Raw genomic sequence first — 22,602 nt, 5'->3', positions numbered from 1 at the left:
GAGGGTCATTTTAAATCATAAATAAACAGCATGATAGTTCAGATAGTGTGGGAGAACAATTTTTGAGCTTTTTGAATGAGGGTTCTGTATTTTCATTTTACGTTGGACCCCACACACTATGTTGTGGTACCTTAAGTCTTGTAGCAGTAAACCGTTCCAGCAGATGACTGAACAACACACTTGTCTTCTCTAAGGTCCGTTTCCATACCTGTGAAATAAGAACATCAATTCCTATCTCATTGGGTTTCTGTGACGATTTTGATGCTAAGTCATGTAAAGTGATTTGACTCATTTTAACTGTCAACACTAAAATGTTAATTAATAACTAATTATCTAATTCATAGTTAATAACTAATTATCTATTATCTAATTCAGACTTAAAAATCTCAATTATGTTTTCTTTGCCTGGAGATCAACACTTCAAAACGGACATTCTCACAGGCTGTAGAAAATCTGTATTCTGGCTTTGCTTCAAATGTTCAGTTTACTTGAATTTGCTTTTATGTAAACCTCTGAGAATGTTCATAACATATCTACGCCTCAGAAACATGCGAATGAAAAGCTGTGCGATTCTCATAAAACGTGTTTGTTCAGCGCGCATAAATCTTCACATATGCTGAAAAAAAAAATCGGAGCAAAAACTCGGTCACACAACTACTTGACCTAAAGCTTTCACACACACACACACACACACACACACACACACACACACATACATGCATTAGGAAACAAAAAACAAGGCACTAACGACCTCTGATTAAGTACTAGGAGGCATAATCAAAGCAAGGTCATGAAAAACAAGCGCTTTGGGGAACCTCAGGAGTGGAACTCCCTCAGGCTACCCACCCGCTCCCCGTTTCCATAGAAACACGCAATTCCGCCGCGTCACACTGCGAGCCGGAAGTTGCTCTCCCTCAGTTCTGCTCCTCCCCCGCCCTGCATCGCGTCGCTTTTCTCTAGTCGTGAGCTCCGGGAGACGCGGAACAGCGTAGGGCGGAAGAGCCTGAGGTTGAGGGGCGTAGCAACGCAGCCGCGGTGTGACCGGCGGAGTTCACGTGCAGATAGCCATGGATTCTCCATCTGGACCCACTACTATGGCGCCGCCGGGGTCTCTGAACCTCAACAACGAGGTGAGCGCCGAGGGCTGAGAACCAGTGGGGCCAATATTGGTGCTCTCAAAACCAGCTATTCTGCGTCTTTTCGACGGGCAAGTAACCAGGGTGAAGGATGCGGCCTCTTGATGACCCACGAGGGTTTCCAGGAACTCGATGTATGGCCGCCAGTAACTCCCCTTCCCGATTTCTAGAAGTGTCAGCACAATGCCTGATCCTTAATAAACTCTCCGTACTCATTACCTGCTTTTTATTTACGGTCGAAAATGAAGGGAAAGATGGTTTTTCATAAAAAGTTACTGATATTTAATGAGACCATGGACGGTTAGTTCATTATTTCTTCGTCATTTTTCTGTCCATTCCATTTACAGCCAAACCTTAAGGACGAGTTATTTATACTTGGCTATCCTCCATTTCCCTTCTCTTGTTCGTTCTTTAATCTGATCCTGCATTTGTTCTCACTACCCCCTCCACCATAATGCATTAATGTCACCTGGTTATCAAGTCTGCCACTTAAAATGAGCTCGAAAAGCAAGAATCAAATGAGGACCTCACAGCTATATACAGCAAAAGTAGTCTTTATCCCCTTATTCTGTGGATATGTATTTGTTAAGGACAATTCACTGTTCAGATTGCAGAGTTGTGTAAAATATACCTTAGATTTTCTGTTAACCCGTATCAGGCAGAAATGCGTAAGAAATATCCACTTATGATACAGTTTATAATTAGTGTCCCCCCAAAATGAGTAGAGCAGAAAAGTTCCAAAGAAAGAAGTCATATAGTGATATCTGTGCTTGATGTTTGAGGCTCTTATACAGGAATTGCAGGCACTGAAGGTAGAAAGCATTCCAGGCAGAGGGACGAGTACAAGCTGGGAAAGGATGGTACTAGGAAACCCTACTGGGATAGAAAAGGCTTCACTGAGGAACTTGTGGGATGAAGTAGAAGATAAAACTAAAATTATGTTTTTGCTTTATTGTCAGATTGAGTCTTGATTTTAGTAGGCAGAGTATAGAATATACTGAAGAGGGTAAATGAAACTAGTGATTTGTGGTAGAAAACAGTTGGTAGGCTATTTTCTGTAGGTTACCATTGAGATGTAAAAATCCCAAATCATTAAGATGGCCTTGGGAATTCACAGGAAATAATAGTTAGCTTCATGTCAGGTTTTGACTGTGACAGTGGTAATGACAGGGAATCCTAGGCGCAAAAGGCTATTTTTCATTTAGCTAACTTCCAGGCCTCCTGAAAATAGTTAAAATTTGATCATTAAACTTAGTTTAGATTGAGGTGTGTATTCCTTTTGCAATCAGAATGATTTCTATTCTGGAAACACCTGTTTCTTTTATGTGTGTGTATATATATATATATATATTTTTTTTTTTTTTTTTCTCTACAACATGTATGTTTTATGACTGCATGCTGGATGACTAAATGAATTTATCAATCAGGAAGTATGTGTGTCCCACACTAAAATTTAATGTGTTCCAATATGAAGAAGATAAAAAGGACAGAAAAAAAGTGGAGATGATGTTATTTAAAATTAACGAGGAAAAACTTTAAAAAGCAAATGCAGTCATGCATTGCTTAATGATAGGAAGAGTTCTATGAAATGTCATTAGGTGATTTTGTCCTTTTGTGAACATAGAGTCACAAACTAAGACAGCTATAATATCATTATCAGTAAATAATATAATTTTATGAAACCACCATCATATACATAGCCCATTAAAATTTAGTTATGCCATATGACTATATAGATTTATTACATAAAAACTGGAAAACATATCAAAGAAAAGAGCAAAACTAGTTAGAAAAAAAATACACCAGATATGGCAGATAAAAAACTAATGCTATTTCTCTAAAACAGCTCATGGAAATTAAGAGAAACTGTCGTAGAAAATGGGCAATTTCTCCAGAAAGAAATTATGTTTGAATCACAGTCTCTGGGACAGGAGTCCCCTGTGATTCTCCTTTGCTAGCAAATCAATGAACCACCTTTTTCTCAGAACTGTTTCCTCCTTATTGGATTGACAATGGAAACAAGAACTGAGCTTTTAGTAACAAATTTGGCACCCCAGGTGGGACCTAAGAGCATTCCCTGTTCCAGCTTTCTTGGGCAGGTCTGGCTTTCCAAGGAACCCTACTCCCATGCTAAGGATGCAAGTTGACTGGCAAACTTGTTGAGAGCCAACTGTAGAGAGTTATGAGATGGGAATTTGCCTTAGGTTCCAACCAAAAGAGCTATTAAAGGGAGGGGCTGAGGCACTAACCCAGCAGCTTCTGAAGCAAAAAAGAGTTTCAGGGAACTCCCACCTTCTCTCCCTGAATGGTACAGGTTGTTCCATCCTGGTTCATTTTGAGAAAATGTAACCTGAACTCAGTAAAGTTGTGACATCCTTGGCCATCTGGTAAATCCCTCACCATGCATGCAGAGACCCTTGATTTCACACCTCTGCTTCCTCTTTGTGGGAACATCTGTGATGCCATTTCATGTTAGGGATCATGGTTAAGCAGGAATCAAGAACCTAGGGATATTTTCTCCCTTCTGATGTCTCCTAGGTTCTTGGCCTTGGGTTTGGGAATTCCCTTTGGTTGTCTGTGTTTTGGTGGTGGTTTTTTTGTTGTTGTTGTTTGTTTTTGTTGTTGTTGTTGTTGTTGTTGGTATGTTCCTGGCCCTTTTAAGACATGCCCAATACTTCATTGATTCTATAGGTAGTCTCTTGGGAAATATCTTGGCTGGTCAATTTAAAATTTTGAAGAGCCTGTCTAGTTGTCTGTCTCTCTGTTTTTGTCTTTGTTTTTGTTTTTTTGTATCTGCTGCTGGCCCTTTAAGACATGGGCCATGCTGGGTTGATCTTACCAGTAGTCTCTAGAGAGAAAAGAGATCTTGGCTGAATGGGCCACTTATAGGTATAAGCCTATCTAAGAGAAAGAAGTTTAACTGTAATACAATCTAAATTTTGAATGTTTTTTCTGGATTATTATATAATTTTGCAGTTGAAGCTGGTCTGTCAGGGGTAAAGTATATGGAAGAGATTCTGTATGTACAGTCATTTATGCAGTTGCATGATAAGGGATCTGAACAATCAGGAACTAAGTTGAAGATGCCAGACGGTGTGTGGGTGTGTGAGGATAGCAGGATACCAGAAGAGAAGGTTAAAGCAACACTGCTAGCACTGTTTTTTTCAGCTGGTCCCAGGCAGATTTGCGACTGCAGATCATCTAATTGTTTGTTCAAGGACCCTAACCCTAAGATGGGGTGAAAAAATATCCCCCCAAAACTATCTGGGCTGTAGAAAAATGGGCAAAGAGAACTTGGCCTCTATCCTGCTATTCATCCCCTTTTGCCCACGGAGGATGGAGGCTGCTGGTCACAAAGGATGTGGCATTAGGTTCCAGTAATGTTAATTTATGACTTGGGGACAGGAATAGTCTCCTTTTTTAAGATCTGACAGGACACTCCATTTGGACAGGGGATATCTATCAATGGGGCAAAGCAATTCTTGCTATAACAGTATCCCATCAAAGCAAAAACCAAAAAGAAGAAGAAACAAAATATACTTGGAAAAAAAGCTCAAATTCACTAATTCTAATCTTTTCATTTTTTTTCCATCACAACTGCTGTCCTTATCCAGATTATGTCTACAACCAGAATTACTGTACTATTTCCACAGCTAGTTAACTTGACTCTTGTCAGACTTTATAGCCTGATCTCGTACTGCAGTTTGAGTGCTGTCTTTAGAACACATCACATCCACTCCCTTGCTTAAAACTCACTAGGTTGCTTTTAATAAAGGCAATCTATTCACTTTCTCTTATATACCTCTTCCTTGAAGTATCTGTACTTTAACTGCACAGACTTTTCTGTGCTACCTCTTATACCCCTCTACAGGTTCTCTGCACATGCTGATCGTCTTATCTGAAACTGTTTTTCTTCTCATTAGTCTTATTTCATTTATTTCTTTTGCAGGGAAATTGTTCTTGGTTTTCATTTACCCCTTTTATAATTTCTCATACCACCATTTCTTTGCAGTGTGTGCAATACTTTGTGTGTGTGTGTGTCTTTATTAAAGATTTTGTATCCCTTCCACCTGGCTTTAAATTCTTAGTCATCATCATATCCCCAGTGCCTATTTTGTTGAATTAGTCTTAATATCTCTTGGGAATTTTATGATGTATTTCCAAGGGTCTATAACTACCTGAAACTATATGTAAATTTGTTGTTTCTATGGGAAAAAGAATCCAAAGGTTTTATCAAATGTTGAAAGGCTTATAAATCTCTTATCTTGGATATACTAGTAATCATAGCTGTGATTTGTTTTTTAGGAATCCTTGTTTCATAATTTTTAATCTATTTTTTTCTTTTAAAAAGTTATGTGACAGACTAATTTTATAATACATTAAATTTCCCAAGTGTCTTTTATGTAAATTAAAGCCTACTGCAAAGGCACTAATTATATTTTAACTTCTAGTGTCAACTACTCTTAATAATTATATTGTTATGAAAAATTTCAAGGACAAAATTGAATTTATAATTCACTCTAGATTCTTAAAATACATTTATTCTGGAAAAGTAAAAATTTACTTTTATCTTTTTATATCACTTTGTAGCATCACTTTGTACTGTATAATATGATTATTTATTGAATGTTTTATCTTCCTCAGTACTTTATATGGATTTCAAAAAGAGAATATATGGGGATGTGGTTGTAGCTCAGTGGTAAAGCATTTGCCTAGCATGTGTGAGGCACTGAGTTCGATTTTCAGCACCACATATAAATAAATAAAATAAAGGTCCATGGACAACTAAAAAATATATTTAAAAAAAAGAATATTTAACTGTTTTGTTATACCAACTTCCCTAACATCTAGTATAGGACTAATCTACAGGTAGTATATGTTGGAAAAATTAAAACACGTCAGCACAATTAATATCGACTTAATGTTCAAATGAGGGGAAAATACTCTAAATGTTGACTTTTTTTTCCCCTTAAGAACTAGAGAAGGAAGGATACACAATCGAAAACAACAGTGCTATAGCATTTAATGAGTAAAGAATTTGCAAGCTAGATGGGATTAATTCTATTCATCTGTTTCTTTGGCCCATCTCAGAATTAGGCAGTGAAATGATTTGGTGTAGTATTTTAATTTCATAGGAGTATCACTGGCCTTTGTAGAAAACTGTCATTATTTTATTCTTCGATAGAAAATTACCAATATACTCATTAGAAAATTCCTTGCCATTTCATATAGTAATTTTACTTTTATTAATGATTTTATTTGCTGTGATTTAAATTGCCTGAGGTCAACCGTACACCAGAAAATATTAAATGTAAAATTCGTGAAATAAATACTTTCTAAGTTTTAAAAAGTTGCAAACTGTTATGAGTAGAGTGATGAAATTTTGTGCTGAATTGCCTAGGCTACATACTACCCCATGTGTCCCTTTTGGTCATTAGATTGTTACAGTATCACACTGGGTGTGTTCAAATAACCCTTGTTTTACTAAGTAATAGCCATAAAGTTCAACATTTTTACATGTTGTTATAATTGTTCTACTTTATTATTAGTTATTTTCATATTCTCTTACTGGGTCTGATTTATAAATCAAAATGAATACAAACTTATCATAGGTAGCTACATGTAGAAGAAATATTGTCCACAGTTTCACAAATCCTTTGCAGGTCTTGGAACATATACCCCTTTAATGTGAGTGGAGGCATATGAACTTAGAAATTAAAATGACAAAAAAGAAAATGTTTGTGAAAAAATTTAAAGAACCCTGTTTATATGTTTTTCTAAAGTTACAAAACTCATATGTTGTAATTGGATACATAGTACTTTTAAAAAATTTATTCTAAAATAGTAAATGAGAGTCTATCCATAAGAAGAGAATCAGATTGTGCTTGATTGTTAAATGATTCTGGTAAATTTGGCTAGGTGGCAGTACATGCTCAATAATGGTTAAGTTACAATTACTAAGTTTATATATATATATATATATATATATTTGCTTATCAGAAATAAAAAGTATAATTCAACAATGTTATCAGTCCAAATGGCCAGATTAAAATCCTCTTCCTAAAACTATAATAAATTGTGTTAACCATGAAATACTTTAAACATGAAAAATAATAAAATAAATGTCCTTATAATCCAATTGCTGAATTTAGTAGTTATTAGTATTAAGCTGTCTTAATGTTTAATTCCACTCACCTTTTATACTTGAGAAATAATTATTATTCTTTTGGTGTATGTTTTGATCTATACATTTTATAATTTTGTAACAGTTACCTGTACTTAGTATACAGTACTGTGTACTTTCAAACTTTATGTGATAATTGTACTACATAAATTTGGTATCATGTATATTATTCTGTAAGTTTCTTTTTTCACAAAACACATTATTTTTATGGTTTTTACATGACAATACATGCAGATTTCTAGCATTAACTTAAAATACTATTTTGCTGTATGCTTTTATATAATATTTTATCTCTTAGGGCAACATTTTTAAGAATATCACAGTGAAAACTCTTGCTAACCTTTTCCTATAGTTGGATGTATGTCTTCTAGATAGATTAAAAGAAGTAGGATTTTTGCTAAGTATTGCCAAATTTTCCATTAGGAGGAAAATATAGTTTGCATTTCTACCAGCAATGCATGACAATGACTATTTCCTCACAACCTCATAAACAATATGCATTGCCATTTAAAAAAAAATGCCAGTCTGATACATGAGTAATGGGTAACCAGAAATTTTAATGCATTCTAATACACATAGCTATACTCAGATTTTGTTAAATTACAGGTTAACCAAATACATAATGTAGTCAGTATATCACCAGTAGAAACTTACCGGTTGATTGGCTAGCAGATGGCAAGCCTAGAGACAGTGCAAAGGACTTAAATTTGCATATGGACCAATCTGCTGACAACTTCATATGTTAGAAACTCAATATCATTGTCACTCCAAAATTAAAACTTATTCTCTCAAAAGCATATTTACAGTAAACTTAAGCTTATGAGACTCTGTAAATGAGAAAGCTAATTTATTTTTAAAAAATATGTAATGAAAATAGTAATACATTGTAAAACATTATTTTCCTGACTACAGAACATCATCAGCTGGATGTGCTTGTTGAAGTGTAGAACTACACTACAGAAGGGGGTTTTGGTGCATGATTCATTGTTAAGCCATGATGCAACTATTCTACTAATTGAGTTACTACATGACATATTGTATTTTTTTAGGCCTCATAACAAAGAATTCTTTGGAATTTCCTTGAGTTCGGCATTGCCATGTTTTGACTCTTCATAGTTCCTTTTCTTGCATTTCAATTGACTTTTTATTTTTGCTTTTAGTATCAGGGATTGAACTCACAGGTTCTGAGCTACATCCCCAGACTTTTAATTAATTAATTTATTTTTTAATGATTCAGAATCTCCCTAAATTGGTGAGGCAGACCTCAAACTTTGGATCTTAATCCTAATGTGTCAGCCTCCCAAATCACTGGGATCACAGGCAAGCACCACCATGCCCAACTTTGAATTGACTTTTTAAATTAAAAAGTCAATTAATTAAAAATTAATTAATTTTTAATTCTAATTTGTTATATGACAGCAGAATGCATTACAGTTCATATTACAGTTCATATTAGAGCACAATTTTTCATATCTCTGGTTGTGTACAGTATATTCACACCATTTGTGTCTTCATACATGTACTTTGGATAATGATGTCCATCTCATCCCACCATCATTTCTAACCCCATGCCCCCTGCCTTCCCCCAAACTCCTTTGCCCTATCTAGAGTTTGTTTATTCTTCTCATGGTCCTCCTCCCTACCCCACTATGAATCAGCCTCCTAATATCAGAGAAAACATTTGGCATTTGGGTTTTTGGGATTGGCTAAGGTCTCTTAGTATTATCTTATCCAACTCCATCCATTTACCTGCAAATGCCATGATTATATTCTCTTTTTTTGCTCAGTAATACTCCATTGTGTACATATACCACATTTTTTAATCCATTAATCTACTTAAGGGCATCTAGGTTGGTTCCATTGTTTAGCTATTGTGAATTGTTCTGCTATAAACATTGATGTCTTGATTGTGTCCCTGTAGTATGCTGTTTTTAAGTCTTTGGGGTATAGAATAAGGAGAGGGATAGCTGGATCAAACCGTGGTTCCATTTCCAGTTTTCCAACGAATCTCCATATTGCTTTCCATATTGACTGCACCAATTTACAGTCCCACCAGCAATGTATGGTGTGCCTTTTCCCCCACATCCTCCATAACACTTATTGTTTATATTCTTAATAGCTGCCATTCTGAATGGAGTGAAATGAAATCTTAGAGTAGTTTTGATTTGCATTTCTCTAATTGCTAGAGATGATGAACATTTTTTTGCTATATTTGTTAATTGACTGTATATTATCTTCTGAGAAGTGTCTGCTCAGGTCCCTGGCCTATTTATTGATTGGATTATTTGGGTTTTTGATATTTAGCTTTTAATTTTTTTTATATTTCTAGAGGTTAGTGCTCTATCTGATGTGTGAGGGGTAAAAATTTGCTCCCAAGATGTATGCGCTCTGTTCACCTCACTGATTGTTTCTTTTTCTGAGAAGAATCTTTTGAGTTTGAATCCATCCCATTTATTGATTCTTGATTTTAATTCTTGCGGCAGAAGAGTCTTTTTAAGGAACTTGGGGCCTAATCCCACATGATGGAGATTGGGGCCTACTTTTTCTTCTATTACACACAGGTTTTCTGGTTTAATTCCTAGGTCCTTGATCCACTTTGGGTTGAGTTTTGTGCATGGTGAGAGATAGGGGTTTAATTTCATTGTGTTGCATATGGATTTGTAATTTTCCCAGCGCCATTTGTTGAAGAGGGTGTCTTTTTTCCAATGTATATTTTTGGTTCCTTTATCTAGTATAAGATGATTGTAATTATGTGGGTTAATCTCTGTGTTCTCTTTTCTGTACCATTGGTCTACCAGTTTGTTTTGGTGCCAATACTGTTTTTGATATTGCTCTGTAGTATAGTTTAAGATTTGCTATACTGAGATGCCATCTGCTTCACTCTCTTTGCTAAAGATTGCTTTAGCTGTTCTCTGTCTCTTATTTTTCCAGATGAATTTTATGATTGCTTTTTCTATTTCTATGAGGAATGTCATTGGGATTTTGAGTGGACTTTCATTAAATTTGTATAGTGCATTAAATCTGTATAGTGCTGTAATATGGTCATTTTGACAATATTAATTCTGCCTATGTAAGAGCAAGGTAGATCTTTCCATCTTCTAAGGTCTTCTTTAATTTCTTTAGGGTTTTGTAATTTTCATTGTATAGGTCTTTCACCTCTTTCATTAAATTGATTCCCAAGTATTTTATTTATTTATTTATTTATTTTTTTGAGGCTATTGTGGGGTAGTTTTCCTCATTTCCCTCTCAGAGGATTTGTCACTGATATACAGAAATGCCTTTGATTTATGGTGTTGATTTTATATCCTGCTAATTTGCTGAATTCATTTACTAGTTCTAGAAGTTTTCTGGTGGCACTTTTTGGTTCCTCTAGGTATAGAATCATATCATCTACAAATAGTGCCAATTTGAGTTATTCTTTTCCTATCTGTGTCCCTGTAATTTCTTTTGTCTAATTGCTCTTGGCAATGTTTCAAGAACTATGTTAAATAGAAGTGGTAAAAGAGGGCATCCCTGTCTTGTTCCAGTTTTTAGAAGGAGTGCCTTCAATTTTTCTCCATTTAAAATGGGAATGTTGGCCTGGGGCTTAGCACAGATAACCTTTACTATGTTGAAGTATGTTTCTGTTATGCCTAATTTTTCTAGTGTTTTGAACATGAAGGGGTACTTTATTTGGTTGGATGCTTTTTGATGATCATATGATTCTTATCCTTGAGTTTATTGATGTGATAAATTACATTTATTGATTTCCATGTGTTGAACCAACCTTGCATCCCTGAGATGAATACTACTTGATAATGGTACACTATCTTTTTGATAATGTTTTATATTTGATTTGCCAGAATTTTACTGAGAATGTTCTTTAGAGATATGGATCTTCTTCCAGCATCTTTTAGCTTTCAGGGTTGAAGTTTTCATTCTTTGAAGTATTTTTGCCTGGTTTTGGAATCATAGTGATATTGGCCTCATGGTATGGATTTGGAAGTGCTCCCTCTTTTTCTATTTCCTGAAATTAAATTGAAGAGTATTGGTGTTAGTTCTTCTTTAAAGGTCTTGTAGAACTTGGTTGTGTATCCATCCAGTCCACGGCTTTTCTTGGTTGGCAGGCTTCTGATGGTGGTTTCTATATCATCACTTGATATTGGTCTGTTTAAATTGTGTATATCATACTGATTCAATTTGGGCAAATCATATGACTTAAGAAATTTGTCAATGCCTTCAATATTTTATTGGAGTACAAGTTTTCAGAATTATTTCTAATTATCTTCTGTATTTCTGAAGTGTCTGTCATGATATTACCTTTTTCATCACATGTCAGTAATTTGAGTTTTATCTCTCCTTATCTTCGTTAGCGTAGGTAAGGGCCTGTCAAACTTATTTATTGTTTTCAAAGAACCAACTTTTTGTCAATTTTTTCATTTGTTTCAATTTCATTGATTTTTAGCTCCAATTTTAATTATTTTCCGCCTTCTACTCCTTTTGATGTTGTTTTCTTTTTCTAGGACTTTGAGATGTAATGTTAAGTAATTAATTTGTTGACTTTTTCTTATTTTAAGAAATGAACTCCATGCAATGAACTCTCCTGTTAGTACTACCTTCATAGTGTCCCAGAGATTTCAATATGTTGTATCTGTGTTCTCATTCACCTCTAAAAATTTTTAAATCTCCTCCTAGATGTCTTTTGCAACTCATTGTTCATTCAGTAGCATATTATTTAGTCTGCAGGTGTTAAGTAGCTTTTATTTTTTTATTTATCATTGATTTCTAATTTTATTCCATTATGATCTGTTAAAATGCAGGGTAGTATCTCTACTTTTTTATATTTGCTAAGAGTTCTTTGTGGCATATGGTCTATTTTGGAGAAGAATCCATGTGCTGCTGAGAAGAAAACATATTTTCTTGTTGAAGGATGAAATATTCTATCTATGTCATTGAAGTCTAAGTTATTGATTGTATTGTTTAGTCCTATAGTTTCTTTGTTCAGCTTTTGTTTGGAAGATCCATCCAGTAGTGAGAGAGGTGTGTTAAAGTCACCCAAGAATATTGTGTTGTGGTCAGTTTGACTGTTGAACTTGAGTAGAATTTGTTTGATGAACATAGATGCTCCATTCTTTGGGGCATAAATATTTATAATTGTTATGTCTTGTTGGTGTATGATTTCCTTGAGCAGTATGAAATATCCTTCTTTATCCCTTTTGATTAAATTTAGCTTGAAGTCTACTTTATTTCATATGAGGATGAAAACCCTGTTTGCTTCTGCACAGCATGTGAGTGTTATGATTTTTCCCAGCCTTTCACCTTCAGTCAGTGGATGTGTTTTCCTATCACATGAGTCTCCTGGAGGCATCATATTGTTGGTTCTTTTTTTTTTAAATCCAGCGTGCTAACCTATGTCTTTTGATTGGTGAGTGTAAGCCATTGACATTCGAGGTTATTATTGAGACATGATTAGTATTCCCCACTATTTTTGTTTACTCTTGTTATTTAACTTGACTTGGTTTCTCCTTTTATTATTATTATTTTTTAAGTATAATACCTTCCTCTGCTGATTTTCATTGTTGTTTTTCATTTCCTCTTCATGGGATATTTTGCAAAGGGTATTTTGTAGTGCTGGTTTTCTAGCTGTAAATTCTTTTAATTTTTGTTTATCATGGAAGGTTTTTATTTCATCATCAAATCTAAAGTTTAATTTTGCTGGATGAAGATGGTTAGTTGGCATCCATTTTCTTTCAGAGCTTGATAGATGTTGTTCCAGGATCTTCTGGCTTTCAGGGTCTGGGTTAAAAGATCTGCAGTTACCCTAATTGGTTTCCCCCTGTATGTAATCTGATTCCTTTTTCTTGTGGCTTTTAATATTCTCTCTTTTTTTTAATTTTTTTTTTATTGGTTGTTCAAAACATTACAAAGCTCTTGACATGTCATATTTCATACATTAAATTTAAATGGGTTATGAATTCCCATTTTTACCCCAAATACAGATTGGGGTTACACATCCACATTTTTACATAATGCCATATTAGTAACTGTTGTATTCTGCTACCTTTCCTATCCTCTACTATCCCCCCTCCCCTCCCATCTTCTCTCTCTACCCCATCTACTGTAATTCATTTCTCTCCTTGTTTTTTTTTTTTTTTCCCATTCCCCTCACAATCTCTTATGTGTAATTTTGTATACCAATGAGGGTCTCCTTCCATTTCCATGCAATTTCCCTTTTCTCTCCCTTTCCCTCCCACCTCATGTTTCTGTTTAATGTTATTATTTTCCTCCTGCTTCATTATAATGTGCCTCGGTGTGGATCTGTTGGGATTTTGTACATTTGGTGTCCTGTAAAGGTGCTTGAATTTGGTTTTCCAATTCATTCTTTATGTTTGGAAAGTTTTCTGATATTTTTTTCTTTTTAATAGACTGTTCATTCTTTTGGTTTGGAACTCTATGCCTTTCCTCTAGTCCAGTAACTCTTAAATGTGGTCTTTTTATGCTATCCCATATTTCTTGAATGTTCTGCTCATGGTTTTTTTTACCGTTTTCACTGTGTGGTCTACATTCTTTTCAAGATTATATATTTTGTCTTCATTGTCTGAGGTCCTGTCTTCTGAGTGGTCTACTCTATTGGTGATGCCTTCAATTGTTTCTTTCATTTCAAGGATTTTTATTTTTTGTTTGTTTAAGAACCTCTATCTCCCTACTGAAGTAATCTTTTGCTTCTTGTATTTGTTTATGTTGCTCTTTGTTGAAATGATTTTTTGCTGCCTGTATTTGCTCTCTTATATCATCCTTTAATTCACAGAACATTTTAATCATGTACATCCTGAACTCCTCTATCATCTCTTTTGCTGTGATAACCATGGATTCTAATAATGTGGTATCTTGATTTGTTTGGGGCACTTTCTTCACTTGTCTTTTCATGTTGCTCATATGTCTTTCCTTCTAGTGCTGTGGATCCAAGGCATTATCATTTTTACCCTATAGGCTTATAGTGCTCCTGTAGGGTTCCAATACCTCTCTTTTGTGGGGAAGGACAATGTTAACAGATCCAATATAAACAATTGCCACCTATAAACAATTCATTGCTATTTAGACATTTACAATTTGGTCACAGTGTACAGAAATGTTGAATTTGATTATTATCTATAATATAATCAGTAGGTTTGTAAAAGGGTTTACAGTTTCTGAAGGTGGATAATATCTGGGAGTGAGGTATAGGATGATATGCTGAGGAGGCAGGATGTGAGATATAGAGTTAGTATATCTTAGGAAGTGTGAAAGAGAAATCTAATGAAGAGAGTTAGTAGCAGGAGAATAGACAGGATGTAATTTTGAGTAGACAAGTATGTTGGAAGACAGTAGAGTAAATAAAACAAACACATATATGTAATAAGAAATAAAAGATGTTAAAATAGTAAAAATTAGAGGGAAAATGAAAGAAGAGGAAAAAAAAAACAGCATATACAACACAACTATAATATGCTATTCAGATGTCCCAGTCCTCAAATCCTAATTCATGCAAAGTACTTGGTTTCACCTATGTTGGAGATGTGATGGAGGGAAAATAGAGGGGAGAAGAAAAAGAGAAGGAAAAAAATTTCAAAGGAAGAAAACAGGATTGTTACTGTTTGCATTGGAGATCAGTATCTGTCCTGCTTCCCTTCTTATCCAATAGGTGTATTGTCTATTGTTATCTCTACCCTCAAGGTTAGTAAAGGTAACAAGGGTGGGAAGATTAGTCCTGGTGCAGGGCACCTGGAAGTAAGGTGTAGCACCTGCCAGTCCCTGTAGGGAGACTGCACCTCAAGTGTCACTTTTTGGGTCTGCTCATATGACTTGAGTGCCCAGTCTTATCTCCTTATCTTGCCTGAATATTTCCCAGTTCCTGGTATCTCTCTTACCTCCAAACTGTTGCACCCTCTCCCTTTCCCTTGCTAGTTCCCAATTAAAGGACCTCTCTCACCTGGCTCTCGTGGGTGGCACCCTGGTAGCACTATGCACCAGTCCCACCGAGAGCTGTTTTGTTTTGGGCAGTCACTGTGCTGGGTATTTGGGAAGAGGGGGATTTGGAAACCTGGCCAGCTGGAGTTTCAACTTGGGAGCTGCCCCCACCAAAGATGGTGAGGAAGGTGACCAAAGATGGAGGTGAGCCATTTCCAGTGCCAGGGTATCAGTTTGGATGTGGGGAGTCAGTTGATGGCATTGTCCAGTGTGTTCAGACATGAGCTTTGTTGTGTGCAGTGTTACTGCTTTGGGCTATCTTCAGAGCTTGTAGGATGTCCCCAGGTGCAGGCAGACTACTACCATACAATAGGGGAATATGGCAGGAGCTGCCGAATTACAAGATGGAGGCAACCAGAGGAGTCCCACGTTTGTAGATGGGGGTCCACAGGGGAGTGGCAACGTTCCTGTGAGTGGGTAGGGGCTGTGTGTCCTGTGAGGGAGTGGAGCAGCCTCTGGGAGTTCTGTGCAGGTGCTGATGCAGTGATCCTGCTAAGGCCCTTGCCAGCCCTATGTGGGCTAATAGTCGGGAGGTGGACGTTGTAGCCTAAGTCATGCTGTAATGCTGAGATCTGGAGCCCTGCATGGGGGCACAGCACTGGTGATTTCTGCGCGAGAGCAGCTGTGTAGGGGTCCTCTATCACTCTCAGAGCAGTAGTATTCCCACTAGTTGAGACCCAGGTCATGGAGCGACTGCCTCCCTCTGGCCCGCCATCTTGGATTAATTGATTTTTTATTCTGCTCATGTGGTCATTTCCCAGCAGGCATATTAAGTTTCCACTTTGTTTATGATCATATTTTTGTACTGTTTAACCAAAAATTGATCCAGGCTACCCTAATTTTAGGTTTTACCAGGTTAACTCTCAGGGCATCTATATGCGTAAGTTCCAAGTGCTATATCGTCATTAGCAATGTACATTCTGTAATGAAAGTTTTAAGTAATTTTCTTCTGATCTGATAGATTATCTAAAGTGCATGCTCTTGTTGTTGGACATTCCTCAGTGCAATTTATCAGTCTTGGTGATAGCCTACAGGTTTTTTCTTCCTTGTCTCTCTCTAAATACCTTTCATTTTTCTTTGATTTTGTTTTTTTTCTTTACAGCATATTTCACTTCCATCACTATGTCTCTATTTTCTCCTTGCTCATTTTATTCCTTTTTCCTTTCCAAACAACACCATAATTTTTTTCATCATTCTAACAGATACCTCTGCTTGCTTTTGGCTAGAGAATTTGCCAAGTGTGCTGCTTTTAAGCAGTGTACTGGCCTTCTGGCATGGTTGGGTGTTCTAGGCCTGCCTGCTGACTTCTGGGTTCTGTCAACCAACTTCATAGTTCCTGGGTGATAAATAAATTGGCAAGCTTTAAAAGCCTAACTCAAAAGGCCATTACTCATCAGTTTTGCTAAAGTAAAGCTGCATTTGGAGTGGGCACTTGTGAAAGAAATAACTTTGATTCCATTTTTTATATAAAGTAAATATACTTATTTCTTATACACTAAACTTTGCAAATTTCTCTACAAGTATACAAGTACTGAGAAAGTGAGGTTAGGAAACATTTTTTTGTGATGTATTGGCATGAAACTACGTATATTAAGCATTCTCATTGCTTTTAGAATTTCCTTATCTAGAAATGACAAACATAGTACTTCTTAAATTGGAATTTTAAAATTGGAGACTAGCTTTCCCATGACTGGAATGTAACCAAGGATCAACTCTGCAACTGCAGTTTTCTGAGTTTGGTTAACAGTAGTTAGTAAACGATATATCATCATCTTAACCACCTCCAAAATTCAGCAGTTTGAAACATTTTTTACTATGTTTTAACACATAACTATCACTTATTAATTTATTTTATAGATGACATTTTTTAAAAAGAATATTAAAAACTCTTGTAGTTCACCTTAGGAAATGCAGCATTTCTCTGATTCATTTAAACCTTGTCTAAAATGCTTTTCATTTATGTAAAATGTGATTTTTTTTTAACTAAATAGATCTAACTTTGAAAAAAACATTTCCCACATATATTTAGGGGAAAGCAAGCCTGATTAACACTGTGTTCTTTTAATATATTTTGTATTTGAAACAGTAAATGACAGATGAGTATTTTATTTAATAAATATTATTGAACATACATTATATGCCACACGCTATTTTAAGTATTAAGATGCATTGTTGAATTAAACCAGATACTTGACTTTCATGGAATATATAACCTGAGAGGTGAAGACACATTAAACATAATAAGATTAAAAGAAAAATATTAAGGGTCATGATAAGTTCTAGGGGTCTGGGTATTCCTAAGTTCTGTTATAGGGAATTTTTTACCCTCTCAGGGGAGCCAGAAAAGTGCCCTCAAAAATGACATGTTAGGACAGATCATGATAAACAGATGTTAAACTAATCTAGAAAGAGATCTTTCCTCCTCTTGAGGAAAGGGTAGATGTAAAAGCTTTGTGGTAATGTGAGCATGATGTGGACAAGGAACTAAAAGAATACCCTTATGTCCATGCTAAGATCAATTGGAAACTACTGAAGAGAATTTCAAGTGTGACATATCTATGTTAATTAATTTTATTCTGGCTACATTATGTATAAGTGACCGGAGAAGGGCAAGAATTGGTGTACAGTAACTCAGATAAGATTGCCAAGAGGCCAAATATGGAAAAAACCAAAAAGGTGGTACAATTTGGAAGATCATTAGGAGATAAAATAAATAGGACTTAATTGTAGATTCTTTGTGCAGAGTTTGGGAAGGATACCTATAATGAACCTTAGGTTTATCATTAAAAGGGTTTCCTGGCTGGGCTCCATGGTACATGCCTATAATCCCAGCAGCTTGAAAGGCTAAGGCAGGAAGATCATGAGTTCAAAGCCATCCTCAGTAAAAGGGAGTCATTAAGTAACTCAGTGAGACCCTGTCTCTAAATAAAATACAAAATAGGGCTAGGGATATGGCTCAGTGGTTGAGCGCCCCTGAGTTCAATCCCTGGTACCGGAAAAAAAAGCAGGGGAGATTTCTATCTCTGAAATAATGAAAGACCATGAAAGGATCCAGTTAAGGATAAAGACATGGGCTTCATTGTGAATTTCAGCTGATTTGGGAATGCTCAAAAAAGAAGTATCAAGCAAGCCAGTTGCACATTTGGGTCTGGAGCTAAATGGGGAGATTATATCTGAAGATAAAGATTTTGGCATCACCTTTGTAGCAAATTAAACCAATATTCAGACGTAGAATCACATGTTAATGGCATGAAAAAAAAAGAATTGGTCTAGAACTGTCCCTTGAAGTTATTAACATTTCATAGTTAGGTAGAACTGATTAAGTCTTCAAAGAAGACCAAGGTGGTATGGCTAGACAGGAAGGAGGAAAACCAGAAGAGATTTCTGTCATGGAAACCAAGAGGAGAATATTCCAAAGAAGGAGGAAGTGGCCAAGAATATTAAATGCTTTTGAGATTTCAAGAGAAATGGAGTCTAAAAAATTCCTGTTGGATTTTAGGATTTTTGAAAGTGTCCTAAACGGACTGAGGAGAATAAATATCATACTGAACTTGTGTGGCTTTCAGAAATGGAGTTGGTGAGTTTGGACATTTCCTAGAAGCTTAACTCTACTAGCAATTAGAGAAAGGGTGGTCCTGGTGAACTAGGCACTGAGAATTCTTTGTCTTATTAAAGGGGCAGTTCTTCAGTAGTTCTTTTTTGATGAAAATGATGCAGTCAACTTTAAAAAAAACATTAGAATATAAATCCACTGAGAGGAGAAGAATGGCAGTGCTAGAGTAGATCAATAATCCCTAGTATAAAGGTTCTAGGAGGACAGAAGAGGATAGTCTCCAGAAGTAGCTAAAAGTTTAACCTCAGATATGTTTTGGGCTTATATTGTAACTTGACTAATAAAGGAGAGTGGTAATGTAAGTAAGTGCTTATTCATAGTAATAGAAAGATGATGATTTCCAAATGATGTTTATTTTCTCTGAAAGAGGAGAGCAAAGAGACCAGAGGTTTTAGGAGAGAGGTTTAAAATAGAAAATATTTAAAATAGTTTTATAGTGAACTGACCAGAAAAAAAAAATCAGTGAGATCTTTCCTACTTAGGAAAGATAGTATCTTTCCTATGTAGGAAAGATAAAGGTCAATTTGAAGTTAGTTATGATAAATTTGTGGTAGATAGAATGGTGTATGTGAGGTCATGAAGAACTCAGAATGTTGTTTTCATTCAAGATTTATTTGCCAGGGAAACAAAAGTTTAAGGTATTGACAAATGTATGTAGATCATTTACCTAGATTGGATAATAAAGGAGAAAAATTAAAAAGGATTAATCATTGAAAAGAAAGTTTAAGGGTTTGTGAACCAGTGGTACTAATAAATTCAAGATGGTTCTGGTAGGTGGAGTTGAACAAACAAAGTAATAGCAAAAGTTCTGATCACATTGTGACCTGAATTAGTGATTTTGGAAGTGGCCATGCAAGTAGGTGGCTGAGGTGGAATAGATTAGGTCATGAGAAAAGGAAAGGTCAAAAAATGAGGATGTGATACTGATAGGAAAAATATCTGGTATGTTACTTGGAATAATGGCAAAAAAGTATGGAAAGAAGTTGTGAGTTGGTTACAATTATCTTCAAAGATAAGGAGTGGGGCCAAAGCTGGGGTGATATTAATTGGAAGAGTAAGAAAAGGTGTCATAGCTAAATTCAAGTGCCTTGAAAAAACAGGGTGATGTTGATCTTGTTATTTTTGTAAGAAGAATTTGAGGAGTTGAATATTTTAGGCACTCTTGCAAGGGGTAGAAAACAGTATTTAAATATTATATTGCAAGGTTTCTGCCTAATGGGAACTTATAGTCTAGAAAAAAGACATCTGTCTGAGCAAATATTGACAGTACAGTGAGATGGATGATTTAATAAACAGAACCTATAAAGTATACAAGGACCCTAGGGATGGGAACGTAATCGCTTAACTGAAGAAGTCATTAAAAGAATCACAGCAAAGACTATACTGGAGTTGAATTTTATGTAGTTCTAAAATTTAAAAAGGGAAGACCATTTCAGGAGAAATTATAAGATGTGTGGGTGTGTCACACACACACACACTCTCTCTCTCTCTCTGTGTATCTGTCTCTGTCTCTCTCTCTTTTTTTTTTTTTTTGTATTAGGGTATGCTTAACTGAGGGTGCTTCACTGAGCTGCATCATCCCCTTTTTCTTTTTTATTTTGAGACAGGGTCTTGCTAAGGACCTCACTAAGATGTTGAGGCTGCCTTTGAACTCCCAGTTTTCTTGCTGCTCAGCCTCCTGAGCTGCTGGGATTACAGGCATACGCCACCCCCCTGGATAGATGTGACTCTTAAACTCAGTAATAACATGCTACTATACTGAATATTGTACTATTATAAAACGTTCTTCATGACTAGAATATTTCATGTCTTTGAACTATCATTCTGTTATCATGCTCTATTGGGATGACTTAAAGTATGTATCTCTATGTGTATGTATTTTCCTACTCAAAACATACCTTTGTGTTTAGGGGATTTCTTTTAGAATTATGTTTGAAATAATGTATTACTAAAGAATAAGAACAAAAGATACCTTCTAAATATTAAAATAAAATTATTTTCATGTTTGCTTTTGCTAATTCAAAGTTATTAAATCAATTTCCTACCATTAATTTTTTTATGTATTACATATTTAAAATTTTTTTTATTGGTTTATTATAATTATACCCAGTAGTGGGATTCATTATGCCATATTTGTACATACACATAGTTTGATCAGCCTTGTCCCCTGATAGTTTCCCTTTCCTTCTCCTATTTCCTCTCCCTGATCTGTTTAATCTACTAATCTCCCTTCTATTTTTATTCTTATTATCATGATTTTAATTAGTGCATTATAATTATATCTATATAAATGGAATTCATGGCAATATTTTCATACATGGACAGTTCATAATTTAGTAGATTTGATTTCTCAGTATTATCCTGTGTAATCCTCCTCCCTCCCTCCCGCTTAATACTTTTACTCTACTCTTTTGGTCTTCCTTCTGCTTTTATGAGATCTCTTTTTTGTTGTTGTTGTTGTTTCTTTTTATGAGAGAAAATACTCAACCCTTCACTTTCTGAGTCTGGCTTATTTCACATGTGATTTTCTCTAGTTTTGCTTTAAACCACAAGAATATAAAGATGATTAATATGACAGTCTCTGATCTCAGAGAACTCATGATCTATTTTGTTCCAAGCCCTAGAAGATATAAGTATGATATTAAAATTGTAATTTCTGAGAATATTCTGCCTTCTTAAAAATTCATACCTTGTGTTCTCTTAAGCCCTCACACACATTTTTAGACTGTTTATTTATTCCTTCACTATTTATGGAAGAAATGTGAATTTATCAAACTTTGAATATAATTAGATAAAAATTTGGTTAAAGTGGTAAAGTTTATAATATTAAGATTTAAAGTATGTTTGTTCCAGATTAAGGGTCTTTTTAATTTTTTTACTTTATTTCTCAAAGGTTGTGAAGATGAGAAAAGAAGTGAAGAGAATCCGAGTTTTGGTTATCCGAAAACTTGTCAGGAGTGTTGGCAGACTGAAATCAAAAAAGTTAGTCATTTGAAATGATGATCTTATGCCTAATAAAATGTCAAAATTTGTTTTTATTTGATGTTTACAAAACTTGAGGGTGAAACCTAGAGAAATAATTCAATATCTTACTCATTTATCACTGTTTTATTTGTAGAGATATGACTGAGATAGAATGTGTTGTGTCAGCATGTCCTTCTGTGATTTGGACCATATTTGCTTAAGACATAGGATGAATTCTTCTGATTTTTTTTTAATTCTCCTTTTAGACTTCAGAATGGAATTCTTTAGAGTTATTATGTGTTTTATGTTATTAGAAGTCATTTTAAGAAGTTGAAAAAGTTTTAAAAATCTAGAAATACCGTAGTTATGAAGATTGTATATCACTTTTTTCTTGAATGTTAAGTAATTTGGAATCCTTTGTTCCTCTTGGAAGTATTTATTATCTTACTGTTATACCATGTAATTTTTTTTAAAAAGAGACTATTTTGTATTTTCTGTATCACTAATGTTAGTTACAAAGTATTTTATGGGCAAACATTAATGTAACACAAGGACAATGCTTCTTTTGCCTGTTTTAAATACTTTAGTTTGTTTATAATATTCAGGTATATGTTGGGAGAAAGAAGAGGTAGCAGAATAGATGATAGAGTGTTTGTCATTTAGAGATTTAATATGCTTTTCTTAAAGAAATTAAAATACTTTCCATTATGGTACATCAT

The 22,602-nt window shown here is 35.1% G+C and overlaps 1 protein-coding gene across 1 annotated transcript in view; it reads left to right on the top strand.

Moving 5' to 3' along the window:
- The first annotated feature begins 983 nt into the window (after nucleotides 1-983).
- Srfbp1 (serum response factor binding protein 1) overlaps nucleotides 984-22,602 on the top strand; it is a 69,648-nt gene continuing 48,029 nt past the window's right edge. Inside the window, exons 1-2 of the mRNA XM_026396195.2 lie at nucleotides 984-1,130; nucleotides 21,813-21,901. Of these exons, the coding sequence (XP_026251980.1) occupies nucleotides 1,068-1,130; nucleotides 21,813-21,901 (152 nt within the window). The 5' untranslated portion in view covers nucleotides 984-1,067. The remainder of the gene's footprint in view (nucleotides 1,131-21,812; nucleotides 21,902-22,602) is intronic.

Source organism: Urocitellus parryii, chromosome 1, assembly GCF_045843805.1.
Source record: "Urocitellus parryii isolate mUroPar1 chromosome 1, mUroPar1.hap1, whole genome shotgun sequence".
Classification (NCBI taxonomy): Eukaryota; Metazoa; Chordata; class Mammalia; order Rodentia; family Sciuridae; genus Urocitellus; species Urocitellus parryii.
Note: the sequence above shows the minus strand (reverse complement) of the source record. Positions and strands in the feature narration are given on the sequence as shown.